Here is a 12,140-nt window from a genome sequence, read left to right on the forward strand (position 1 = left end):
TCAATTGCATTCTCTATCACTCTTTACTGTGATATGAGCTCCACCCATACCAGCCTTCTCTCTCTTCTTGGAGCATGTCATTTTCCCTCCCCCCACACACCCTCCAAAGCTTTGCAGTTAGCATTCCTGACTTGAAAAGATGTTCTCCCCAATACGCACTGTATATATCTATTCACCTTTCAAATCTCATCAGCTCAACTGTCATTTGCTCAGAAAAGCCTTTCCTGACTTCCCTGATTCTCAATTTAGGTCAGTTTTCATTTTTATACACTTTGTTTTTCTCTAGAAATATTTGCTAAATATGTATTAATATACTCATCTGTATGATTATTTGATTGGTGTATGACTCACCCACAGTTGAAAGTTTTATGAGAGCAGAGACCATTTTCCACACCATTGGATATGCCTCTAGGCACATTGACTGGAACATAGAATATGCTCAATAAGTATAGACTGGATGGTTAGATGGGTAGGTGGGTAAAACTATGGATTACAGATTATTTAAAGAACAAGTGAGAAATAGAGTGAGGAAGGAAGGGAAGGAGAAATGTAAGAGTGAATTGTGGTCAAATAATTTCTCCCAGGAGCAATTTTTTTTTGTGCTTTGTACTTGTAAAAGGCAGAAAAAGTCTTTACTTGCCTCTCAGTTCTGTTATCTTCACACAATAGCAAATACTTCTCTGTAGGTGGTAGTGTACTGACATAAGACACCTTTTTTTCTGGAAAAAAAAGGGGAGGAGATTATCTTGAAGGATTGAAAATGTTTATATAACTTCAATCTCATATTACCATTTTTAAAACATACTCTTATTACTCAAAAAGTGGATGTATTAATTTATACTTGCCCAAAGTATTTTTCCCTTGGGTATAGTAAGTGCTAGAGAGTTATCAGTCCTCGTTTTACGATATTATGGCCGATATCAACATGGCTTTCAGGGATTGGAAAATAGGTATTGTGGGTGAAATAGTGGCTTATGTTTTGTTTTTCACTTTGTTGTTAAAGACAATGATAATATTTATATCGTAGAATAATTGAAACTGTGGCAAATATAGACCAAATGTGTATATCTTAACCAGCTTTGGTGCTGAGACTTTTAAGTGGGAAAAGTTGTTTTTCAAATATGACCACTTGACCACCTTACTCATGGATTTTATGTATAGAAGTTTGATACCCAAATTTATGTTTCCCAGAGTGTTTTATACAAATATTACTACCTATATCATCTAAATTTTCTTATAAGTCTACCTTTGTTTAAAAATTTGCCCCATTTTGTGTTCAATGTTGTAGTTTTTTCCAAGTTAAAAAAATTATTTTATTTTTGCAGCACTTAAATGCAGAAAGGTCTTACAAGTCCCAGATTTGTACCTTAAATAAATCTCTTGTTAAGATGGAAGCAGAGCTTCAGAAGGTTCAGTTTGAAAAAGTGTCTGCTCTTGCAGACTTGTCTTCCACAAGGGAACTTTGTATTAAACTTGACTCAAAGAAGGAGCTTCTTAATCGACAGCTGATTGCGAAAGATCAGGAAATTGAAATGGTATGTAATGCATTTAAAAATGATTTTTTTATATTTCTATTACCATACAATTACTACAAGTTTAGAAAAAGAAGTTCTTCTTTTTAATAATATATTACATTGAGCCCTGTCTTTCACCTTAGTTTTGTAATTTAAGTCCAAGAAATTAATTTGACAGCTGTACTCCAACAATTCAAGTGTGTGACAGAAATCTTCCTTTGAGTATTAAATTTATATTTACTTTTGGCAGGAAAAATTATAAAACACATTTATATACCAATCAGCAAAGAGCCATGGGTTGAGGTTTATCTAGCTAAATTATAACTTTAATGACATTCTTTTAAGTTAAATTTATTTACTAATTGGGTTCTTTTAAACTAATTCAGTTGATTATATCTACCTAGTTCCTGACATCACACTTGGCACTGTAAATATAATGTTCAAAAGATACAGGTTACTGCCCTCAAAGACCTTTAAGTATTGACATACAAATAATTTAGGATGAATGTTTTACAAATAAGAAATACTCAAGGTTTTAGAGAGGGAGTTTCTGTTCAGCCTGTGTGTGTCAAGGAGGAGTTTACAAGGATGTATTAATGAGTACAGAGAGATGAGGCCGGTTCATTCAGTGGGAACAGTAACATAGGGCATTCCCTATGGAGGTAAAAATAACTTATTGAATGAATAGTAAGTAATTTTCAATGGCCAGTGTAGCATGCACGGGTGAAAATGGCTGGAGATGCATCTGGAGACATAGATGGAACCGAGATCCTAAAAGGATATGTATACAAGTTGCAGAGTGTAATTGAAGTATCAACAAATTTTGGTCATGTTTACCTTTCTATTATTATCAGATCCTGTTGAAATTTTAGTTTTGTTAGTCTACTGTTTGTTAGGAGGATATGTTGCATTTGAGAACCACGTATCTAGCTGTTTTCTATAAGAACCCACTATTAATATTTAGTTCATGAAGTATATGCCAGTATTGCCAGACTCTTCCTTAAATTATTTTTTAATTTAGCAAGAACATTTTAATGATGAAAGTAACTCATGAATGGATACTGGAAAAATTCAAATAATATGTCCTTAATTTTTTCTTTAAAAACAATTTTTACTGTTTACAAATTAGAAAAGCAATACATGTTGTGATAACTGAAACACTTGTTATTTTTTAGTTTTAGGGTTTTTTTTTTTAATAATAGCTATTCTAATGGATGTTAAGTGGCCAGGCTAATTCTCATTGTATTTTAAAACACTCTTGACATAAATTTTTTTTGCCTTGAAATTTAGTTATTTATGTATACATGTTTATTCCCATAATAAGCTATGATTTCAAGGGGAAAGGACTTTGTATTTCGTTAGCTGTACTATGCACATAAGGGGCACAAATACTTTTAAAAAATTTATTGGAGTGACATTGGTTAATAAAATTATATGTTTCAAGTGTACAGTTCTAATGTGGTAGTTATATATTGCATTGTGTGCCTATCACCCAAAGTCAAACCTTCCTGTGTCACAATATATTTGACCCCCTTTACCCTTCACTATTCCCCCAACCACCTCCCTCTGGTAGCCACCATACTGTTTTCTGTGTTTTATGAGTTTTTGTTTGTTTTTCTTGTTTGTTCATTTTTTGCTTTCAGTTTTATATCCCACAAATGAGTGAAATTATATGATTCTTGACTTTTTCTGTCTGACTTATTTAACTTAGCATGATATTCTCAAAGTTCATCCATGTTGTTGCAAATGGCAGTACTACATCTTTTCTTATGGCTGAGTAGTATTCTTTTTTTTTTTTTAATTTTATATTTTGATTTTTCTTTTTTTTTTTTAATGTTTTTTATTGATTATATTGTTACAACAGTTCCAATTTTCTCCCCCTTGCTCCCCTCCACCCAGCACCCCCCTCCCCCAGCAATCCCCCCCCAAGTCCATACCCCTGGTTCGTAAAAATTAACTATCCCCCCCCTCAAATATTAGGACCCTTTGTAATCTTGTAAAGGACAATACAGTTGTCCCATTTTTCCCCCATTGCTCCCCCCACCCAGCCCACCCCTTCTCCTACAATGATATTCCTCCCCATTGTCCATGTCCATGAGTCCTCCATACACGTTCTTTGACTAAACCCTTCCCTCACTTATCCCCCTTCTCTCCCTCCCCCTCCCCCCTATTGGCTGTTATTCTGCTCCTTGTCCTATTTAGTTCGTTTGTTTATGTTCTTTAGTTTCCTGTATTAGGTGATATCATATGGTATTTTTCTTCCTTTGCCTGGCTTATTTCACTAAGCATAATTCTCTCTAGTTCCATCCATGTTGTCGCAAATGGCAGGAGTTCTTTCTCTCTGCTACATAGTACTCCATTGTGTAAGTGTTTTTTGATCCACTCATCTACAGATGGGCACTTAGGCTGTTTCCATCACTTAGCTATTGTAAACAGGGCTGCTATGAACATAGGGGTGCATAAGTTCTTTTGAATTAGGGTTTTAGGATTTTCCAGGTATAATCCCAGCAGTGGAGTCGCTGGTTCAAAAGGCAGTTCCATTTTTAGTTTTTTGAGGTAATTCCATACTCTTTTCCATAGTGGCTGCACCAGTCTACATTCCCACCAACAGTGCAGTAGGGTTCCCATTTCTCCACATCCTCGCCAGCACTTGTTGTTTGTTGATTTGTTGATGATGGCCATTCTGACTGGTGTAAAGAGGTATCTCATTGTGGTTTTTATTTGCATCTCTCTGATGGCTAGTGATGTTGAGCATTTTTTCATGTGTCTATGGACCTTCTGTATGTCCTCTTTGGAGAAGTGTTAGTTCAGTTCCTTTGCCCATTTTTTAATTGGGTTGTCTGTTTTCTTGATATTGAGTCGTATAAGCTCTTTATAGATTTTGGAGATCAGTCCTTTATCTGAGGTATCATTGGCAAATATGTTTTCCCATATGGTTGGTTTCCTTTTCATCTTGCTGATGTTTTCTTTTGCTGAGCAGAAACTCTTTAGTTTGATGTACTCCCAATTGTTTATTATTTCCTTTATTTCTCTTGCCTTAGGAGATGTATCCGTGAAAATATCGTTACGTGGGATATCTGAAATTTTCCTGCCTATGTTTTCCTCTAGGACTTTTATGGTGTGACGGCTTACAGTTAAGTCTTTGATGCATCTTGAGTTTATTCTCGTGTGTGGTGTAAGTTGGTGGTCTAGTTTCATTTTTTTGCACGTCCCTGTCTAGTTCTCTCAGCATCATTTGTTAAAGAGGCTCTTCTCACTCCATTTTATGTTCCTTCCTCCTTATTAAATATTAGTTGACTGTAGATTCCTGGATTTATTTCTGGGCTCTCTGTTCTGTTCCACTGATCTATATGTCTGTTCTTATGCCAGTACCAGACTGTTTTGATCACAGTGGCTTTGTAGTATTGTTTGATGTATGGTATTGTGATTACTCCTGCTGTGTTCTTCTGTCTCAAGATTGCTTTTGCTATTCAGGGTCTTTTTTGGTTCCATATGAATTTTTGGAGAATTTGTTCTAGGTCTGTGAAATATGTCATTGGTATTTTAATAGGATTGCATTGAATCTGTAAATTACTTTGGGTAGTATGGCCATTTTGATGATGTTGATTCTTCCCAACCAAGAACATGGTATTTGCTTCCATTTACTTGTATCTTCCTTAATTTCTTTCTTCAGTGTTACGTAATATTCATAGTACAAGTCTTTTATCACTTTAGTTAAGTTTATTCCTAGGTACTTTATTTTTCTTGTTGCTATAGTAAATGGTCGGCCTGCGAGCTAAGTGTCACTGGTTCGATCTTCCAGTCAGGGCACATCAGAGAAGGAAAACTCTGACTCCAAAAAACCTCCGCTGCCTTGCGGTATACCTCTTCAGGGGAAAGGCTAAGGGAGTAAACCCCGACAGAAAATCCGGAGCCGGAGTCCCTAAGGCGGTTTGACGTTGTAGTCAACACCGGCAACTCCTGCGGCGCACCTGAAACCAAGCTGTATTGACTCCGTCTTTCCCTTGGACCCTTCAGCTGCGAAGAGAGGGGGGGTCTGCTGCATGGGCAACAGCAGACCCTCCATATCACCCTGCCCAGGCTCTGTAGCTTCAGCTTCACTGGAGAGGATACTCCAGCGTCATCGCAAGATGTCGATTCAACACGGGAGGAGACAGATACCGTGTCACTCCCGAGTCGGACTGCACAACCATTCTCGGCGGTGCAGATAGACTCTTAAGAAGCTACACCATCGTCTCTCGAGACGGATGGCTGCCGATAGTAAATGGTATTTTCCTTTTTGTCTCTGTCTCTGATATGTTATTGTTGGTGTACAGAAATGCCTTAGATTTCTGTATACTTATTTTGTACCCTGCTATTTTGCCAAATTCACTTATTATATCGAGTAGCCTTTTAGTGGAGTTTATAGGGTTTTCTATGTATACTATTATGTTATTTGCATATAATGATAGTTTTACTTCTTCTTTCCCAATTTGGATGCCTTTTATTCCTTTTTCTTGTATGATTGCTGTGGCTAAGACTTCCAACACTATGTTGAATAGGAGTGGAGAAAGTGGACAGCCTTGTCTTGTTCCTGATTTCAGGGGGAATGCTTTCAGTTTTTGTCCATTGAGTATGATGCTGGCTTCACGTTTCTCATATATAACCTTAATTATGTTAAGGTATGCTCCCTTTATTCCCATTTTGCTGAGTGTTTTCAACATAAATGGGTGTTGTACGTTATCAAATGCTTTTTCTGCATCTATTGATATGATCATGTGATTTTTGTCTTTCATTTGTTTAGGTCATGTATTATGTTTATTGATTTGCATATATTAAACCATCCTTGCATTCTCTGGGATAAATCCCACTTGATTGTGGTGTATGATCTTTTTGATGTATTGCTGAATCCTATTTGCCAATATTTTATTGAGGATTTTAGCATCTATGTTCATCAGTGATATTGGCCTGTAGTTTTCTTTCTTTGTTGTGTCTTGACCTGGTTTTGGAATTAGGGTAATACTGGCTTCATAGGAATAGTTTGGAATTTTTCCCTCTTCTTGAATTTTTTGGAATAGTTTGAGGAGAGTAGGAGTTAGTTCTTCCGTAAATGTTTTGTAAAATTCGCCTGTGAAGTCATCCAGTCCAGGGTTTTTGTGTGCAGGGAGATTTTTGATTACTGTTTCAATTTCCTTCCTTGTTATTGGTCTGTTGAGACTTTCTACTTCTTCTTGATTCAGTTTTTGAAGGATATATGTTTCTAGAAATTTGTCCATTTCTTCTAGGTTGTCAAATTTCTTGCCATACAGTTGTTTGTAGTAATTTCTTATAATCCTTTGTAGTACTGTGGTATCAGTCGTGATTTCTCCTTTTTCGTTTCTGATTTTGTTTATTTGCGTCTTCTCTCTTTTTTTCTTGATTAGCCTGGCTAAAGGCTTGTCGATTTTGTTTACTTTTTCGAAGAACCAACTCCTAGTTTTGTTCATCTTTTGAATTGCTTGTTTGGTCTCTATGTCATTTAATTCTGCTCTGATCTTGATGATTTCCTTCCTTTCTCTTGCCCTAGTATTTGTTTGTTGTTGTTCTAGTTCTTGTAGCTGTAGGGTTAGATTTTTTATTTGAAATTCTTTTATCCTTTTCAGATATGCCTGTATTGCTATGAACTTCCCTCTTAGGACTGCTTTTGCTGTGTCCCATAGGTTTTGGGCTTTTGTGTGTTCATTATCATTAGTTTCCAGAAATTTCTTGATTTCTTCTTTTTTTTTTTTTTTTTCAGATTTAATGTGTTTTATTGATTAAAATATTACATTTGTGCCACTTTCCCTTCCCTCTGCTCCCCTCCACCCGGTGGCCCCCTCCCTCCAGTTGTCCCCCCCTTTTAGATTATGTCCATTAGTTGTGCTTACAGTTCCTCCCAATCTCTCTCCGTCTATTCCATTCCCTCCTACCATGATCCCCAATTCCTATATCATCTCCCTCCCTCTCCCCACTCCCCCTCCCTGTTGACCTCCCCCCACTATGTTTCCCTTACCCACAGTTCCTTTTCCACTCTCGTTGCCTGTTTCGTTTGCCTTTGTTTCATCTCCCTAGCTTCTGTTTTTTAAACCAGTCCCTTTAACTTCTCATATAACAGTGGTTTGGATCTAATGAACTCTTTCAGTTTTATTTTGTCCTGGAAACACTTTCTCTGTCCTTCTATTCTGAATGACAATTTCGCTGGATAGAGTATTTGTGGTTGTAGGTTTTGGATTTTCATTACTTTGAATATTTCTTGCCAGTTCCTTCTTGCCTGTAGGGTTTCCCTTGAGAAATCAGCTGATAGTCTAATTGGGACCCCTTTGTACATAATTCTTTTCTTCTCTCTTGCTGCTTTTAAGATTCTCTCTTTATCTTTAATTTTTGACATTTTGATTATAATGTGTCTTGGAGTGGTTCTCCCTGGGTCCAGTCTCTTGGGAACTCTCCTTGCTTCTTGGACCTGCAAGTCTATTCCCTTCCCCAAGTCTGGGAAGTTCTCCTTTATTATATTTTCACTCAATTTTTCAAGTTCTAGTTCATCTTCCTCATTCTCTGGCAAACCAATGATTCTTATGTTGGGCCTTTTATAGCTGTCCCAGAGGTTTCTGATCCTCTCATTGTTGCTTGCCATTTCCTCTCGCTGTATTGGTTGACTGCTTGTTCCTTCTCCATATTCCAGTTTGTTGAAATGGACTCTGGATTCCTCACCATCTGTCTCGTATGTGGTTTTGTTCCTTTTGTTATGAAAGTTTTTCGCTTCTTTCATATCTTTTTCCTGCTCTTTTGTGAATTCTGTAAGCCACCTGATAACAATGGCCCAGAACTGAGCCTCTGACAGGTTTCTTATCTGTTCATCTGTCAGGTTCTCTATCTGCTGTCTGGTGAGTTGTGTTACCGGTATTTCTAAGGTTGCCTGCCTCATTTTGACAGATGCGTTTTGTTTTCCCGGGCTGGCTGTCGGGGACAGGGGGCAGTGCCTGCGTACGCGTCACAAATCAGCGACCGGCCGGCGCGTGACCTATTTCGCAGCCCTGTGGTGCTTTCTGTGGGGGCGGGGGTCCAAGATGGATTCACACAGTTATTCAGCTAGGAGACCGGGATCCGTCCTCCCGCCCCCCTGGGCCTCACTGTACAAGGCGATGCTGCGGCTGCTCCCCAGCGCCGGAGTCGGGCACGCCAGGGGCTTGATTGGAGTCGAGCACGCCAGGGGCTTGATTCGCCGCCCCGCCCCACCGCTCCGCAAACAGCTTTGCCTTCTTTAACTCTTACCTGCCCAAATGGCACCGCTGGTTTATAACTTCATATGTTGGGCTTCCGTGTAGCTTTATTTTCTGGAATTTCTAGTTATCCTTTGTTTTGAAGTAGTTGTATTCCTTTCTGGTTGTAGAGGGAGACCTAGCGTGTCCGTCTAAGCCTCCATCTTGGCTGGAAGTCCCTGATTTCTTCTTTGATGTCATTGTTAACCCATTCATTATTTAATAGCATGTTATTCATTCTCCATGAGTTTGGATGTCTTTGATTTTTTTTTCTTGAGGTTGATTTTTAGTTTCAAGGCATTGTGGTCTGAAAAGATGCTTGATATGATTTCAATTTTCTTGAATTTGTTGAGGCTTGTTTTGTGTCCTATCATGTGGTCTATCTTTGAAAATGTCCATGTGCACTTGAGAAGAATGTATATTTTGCTTTCTTGGGGTGAAAAGTTCTATATATATATCAGTTAAGTCCATGTGGTTTAGTGTGTTGTTCTGTGCCTGCATATCCTTGGTGTTTCTTTGCTTCGATGATCTGTCTATTGTTGATAATGGAGTGTTAAAGTCCCCTACTATGAGTGTGTTACTGTTAATATCCTTATTGTGGTCTTCTAGTATTTTCTTTATGTATTTGGGTGCTCCTATGTTGGGTGCATATATGTTTATCAGTGTTATATCTTCTTGATGGATTGTTCCCTTGAGTATTATGAAATGTCCTTCTTTGACTCTTTTTATTGCCCTTGCTTTGAAATCCATTTTGTCTGATATGAGTACTACTACACCAGCTTTTTTTTCATGTCCGTTTGCTTGGAATACTTTTTTGTATCCCTTTACTTTCAGTCTGTGTAAATCTTTTGTTTTGAGGTATGTTTCTTGTAGGCAGCTAATATGTGGGTCCTGTTTTCTTATCCATTTCATTACCCTATGTCTTTTAATTGGAGCATTTAATCCATTTACATTTAAGGTTATTATTGATGTGTATTTATTCATTTCCCTTTGTACCCGTATTCCTCTCCTCTTTTTTTCTTCTTTTTCTTAAAACATTCCCTTTAGCATCTCTTGCAATGCTGGTTTGGTGGGGATGTATTCTTTTAGTCTTCCTTTGTCTGTGAAACTCCTTATTTCACCTTCTATTTTGAATGAGAGCCTTTCTGGGTAGAATATTCTTGGTTGTAGGCCTTTGTTTTTCATTGCTTGAAATATTTTTGACCATTCCCTTCTGGCTTGTAGTGTTTCTGTTGAGAAATCGGTTGATAGCCTTATCGGAGCTCCCTTGTATATTATTTGCTGTTTTTCTCTTGGTGCTTTTAGGGTTCTCTCTTATCTTTGAATGTTGCCATTTTAATTGTGATATGCCTTGGAGTAGGTTTTTTGGGGTTCCTCTTCATTGGGACTCTCTGTGCTTCCTGAACTTGCATAACTTTTTCTCTCATGAGGTTGGCAAAATTTTCTGTCATTATTTCTCCTATCAGCTTTTTTATTCCTTGTTCTTCTTCTTCTCCCTCTTTAATTCCAATGACTCGGATGTTGTTCTTCCTCATGCTATCCTGTAATTCCCTTACATCTTCATACTTTTTCAGTCTTTTTTCATTTTGTTGTATTGTCTGGGGATTTTTTTCTAGATTGTCCTCTAACTCACTGATTCAGTCCTCTCCTTTGTTTAGCCTGCTTTTGATTGATTCTACTGTGTTTTTCAGTTCAGAGATTGTTTTCTTCACTTCTTCTTGGTTCTTGTTAATAGTTTCTATGTCCTTTTTTATGCCGGTGTAGTTCTCGATAAGTTCCCTGTAATTTTTTTGGAGCTGTTGGTAACTTCCTTGGAGGTTGTCGTAGTTGTTTTTGAGGTTGTCGAGTATATTGAGCTTCTTCACCATCATTGTTTTGAATTCCATGTCTGGCATTTGGGCTATGTCTATTCCATCTACCTCTCTTTCTGGGGATTCCTCTTTTCTTTTCATTGAGAGGTTGTTTCTACGTCTTACCATGTTGGATACTTCTTGTTCATTTTTGTTTTTTGGGTTTGTCTGCTTTGACTTCCCACCTTTGTGGTATGAGATTCTTTATAGGAGATCTGGGGGTTTAAGTGATGCATTCTCTTTGACCTCCTGAGCCTGATGTTCTTGGGTTACCCTTTATGTCGTTTGTTTATGCTGTCTGGTTATATTTCAGATGCTCTTTGGTAGGATCTTCCCTCTGACTAGTTGATTGAGAGTCACTCTGTCCACTTTGTCTTGAGTTCTTTTGTGGAAATGCTGTTAAAAACATAAACACACAGCCCAGGCAGGAAACCCACACCCTCAAAAATATTCCCCACCCTCTATCCCGCTATCATTAGCAAATAAGCCAGTATTAATATAAAATTAGAGAGGTTAGGGCTTTTATACTATAGGAAGAATAGATAAGAGTTATTTTTAAAGAGGAATAATATGAATTTTTGAGAGAGGGGATGATAGATTAGTAATGGTAGCAAGTAGTGTCGAGACTATGCAAGACAGTAGGTAATATTTACATTGTATGTTAATAATAATAAAAGAAAAAGAGGGAAGAATGCAGAATATAGTAAGAAAGTGGAATTGTATAGTATTTGATTTATATAGTAGTTATATTCTATTTAGTTGAAAGGGAGGGTAAACAAAACAGACAAACGAATAAGAATTAAGGAGGAAGGATGGGAAGGAGAAATAATATGAAACAAAGAGATAGTTTAAAAACATTTTTTAAATAAAAGTAAAAATTAAAATTAAAATTAAAAAATAAGAAATTTAAAAAAATTAAAATAAAATACAAATAAAAAACCTAAAACAGAAATAAAAAACCTAAAACAGAAATAAAAATTTTAAAATATATATATATACAAAAGGAAAGTTTTTACTCAGTTCAGCCTTTGTGTGTCATCTTCTTTTTCTGGATCCACCGCTGTTCTAATGAGGCGGGCCAGAGGTTCCTGGTCTTTGCAGGTTTGGCACTTGTTTGGAGCCTGTGAGGAGCTTGTGCACGCCCTAGCCTCAGGCCTGCCGAGCCGTGCCCTGGGAGTTGGTCTCTTGCCCTTTGGGGCGGGGCTCTGGACACTTGTGCACAGTGGAAGTGAGCATCTGTGAGTCACCGCCGCCTGCTGTTCCCACGCTGCAGCCCCCTCCATTCCCGCACCTGCCTGGGCGGGCACAAGCGGAGCCCACGCAAGTGGTCTGTGCTCTGGCCTGGCACCCACTGGAGCTGGCCAAGGGTGTCTGCTCACAGTCTTCTGCATGCCCAGCGGGCCCACCCTGCTTCTATTGGGGCACTGATTTTATGTCTGTTGGGGTTTGTCCGAGGGGCACTTGGACGTGCGGCCCCATACACCTGTGCCAGTGAATGAGGGCGGAGTGGGCAAGCGCACTTC

General features: G+C 38.1%; 1 protein-coding gene across 1 annotated transcript in view; it reads left to right on the plus strand.

The window, feature by feature from the left end:
* The window catches only part of TSGA10 (testis specific 10), a 113,586-nt gene that overhangs the window by 72,020 nt on the left and 29,426 nt on the right, over positions 1-12,140 (plus strand). The window contains exon 12 of the mRNA XM_090280340.1: positions 1,326-1,535. Coding sequence (XP_090136466.1) covers positions 1,326-1,535 — 210 coding nt within the window. The remainder of the gene's footprint in view (positions 1-1,325; positions 1,536-12,140) is intronic.

Source organism: Furipterus horrens, unplaced genomic scaffold, assembly GCF_987537825.1.
Source record: "Furipterus horrens unplaced genomic scaffold, mFurHor1.1.pri manual_scaffold_6, whole genome shotgun sequence".
NCBI classification, from domain to species: Eukaryota; Metazoa; Chordata; class Mammalia; order Chiroptera; family Furipteridae; genus Furipterus; species Furipterus horrens.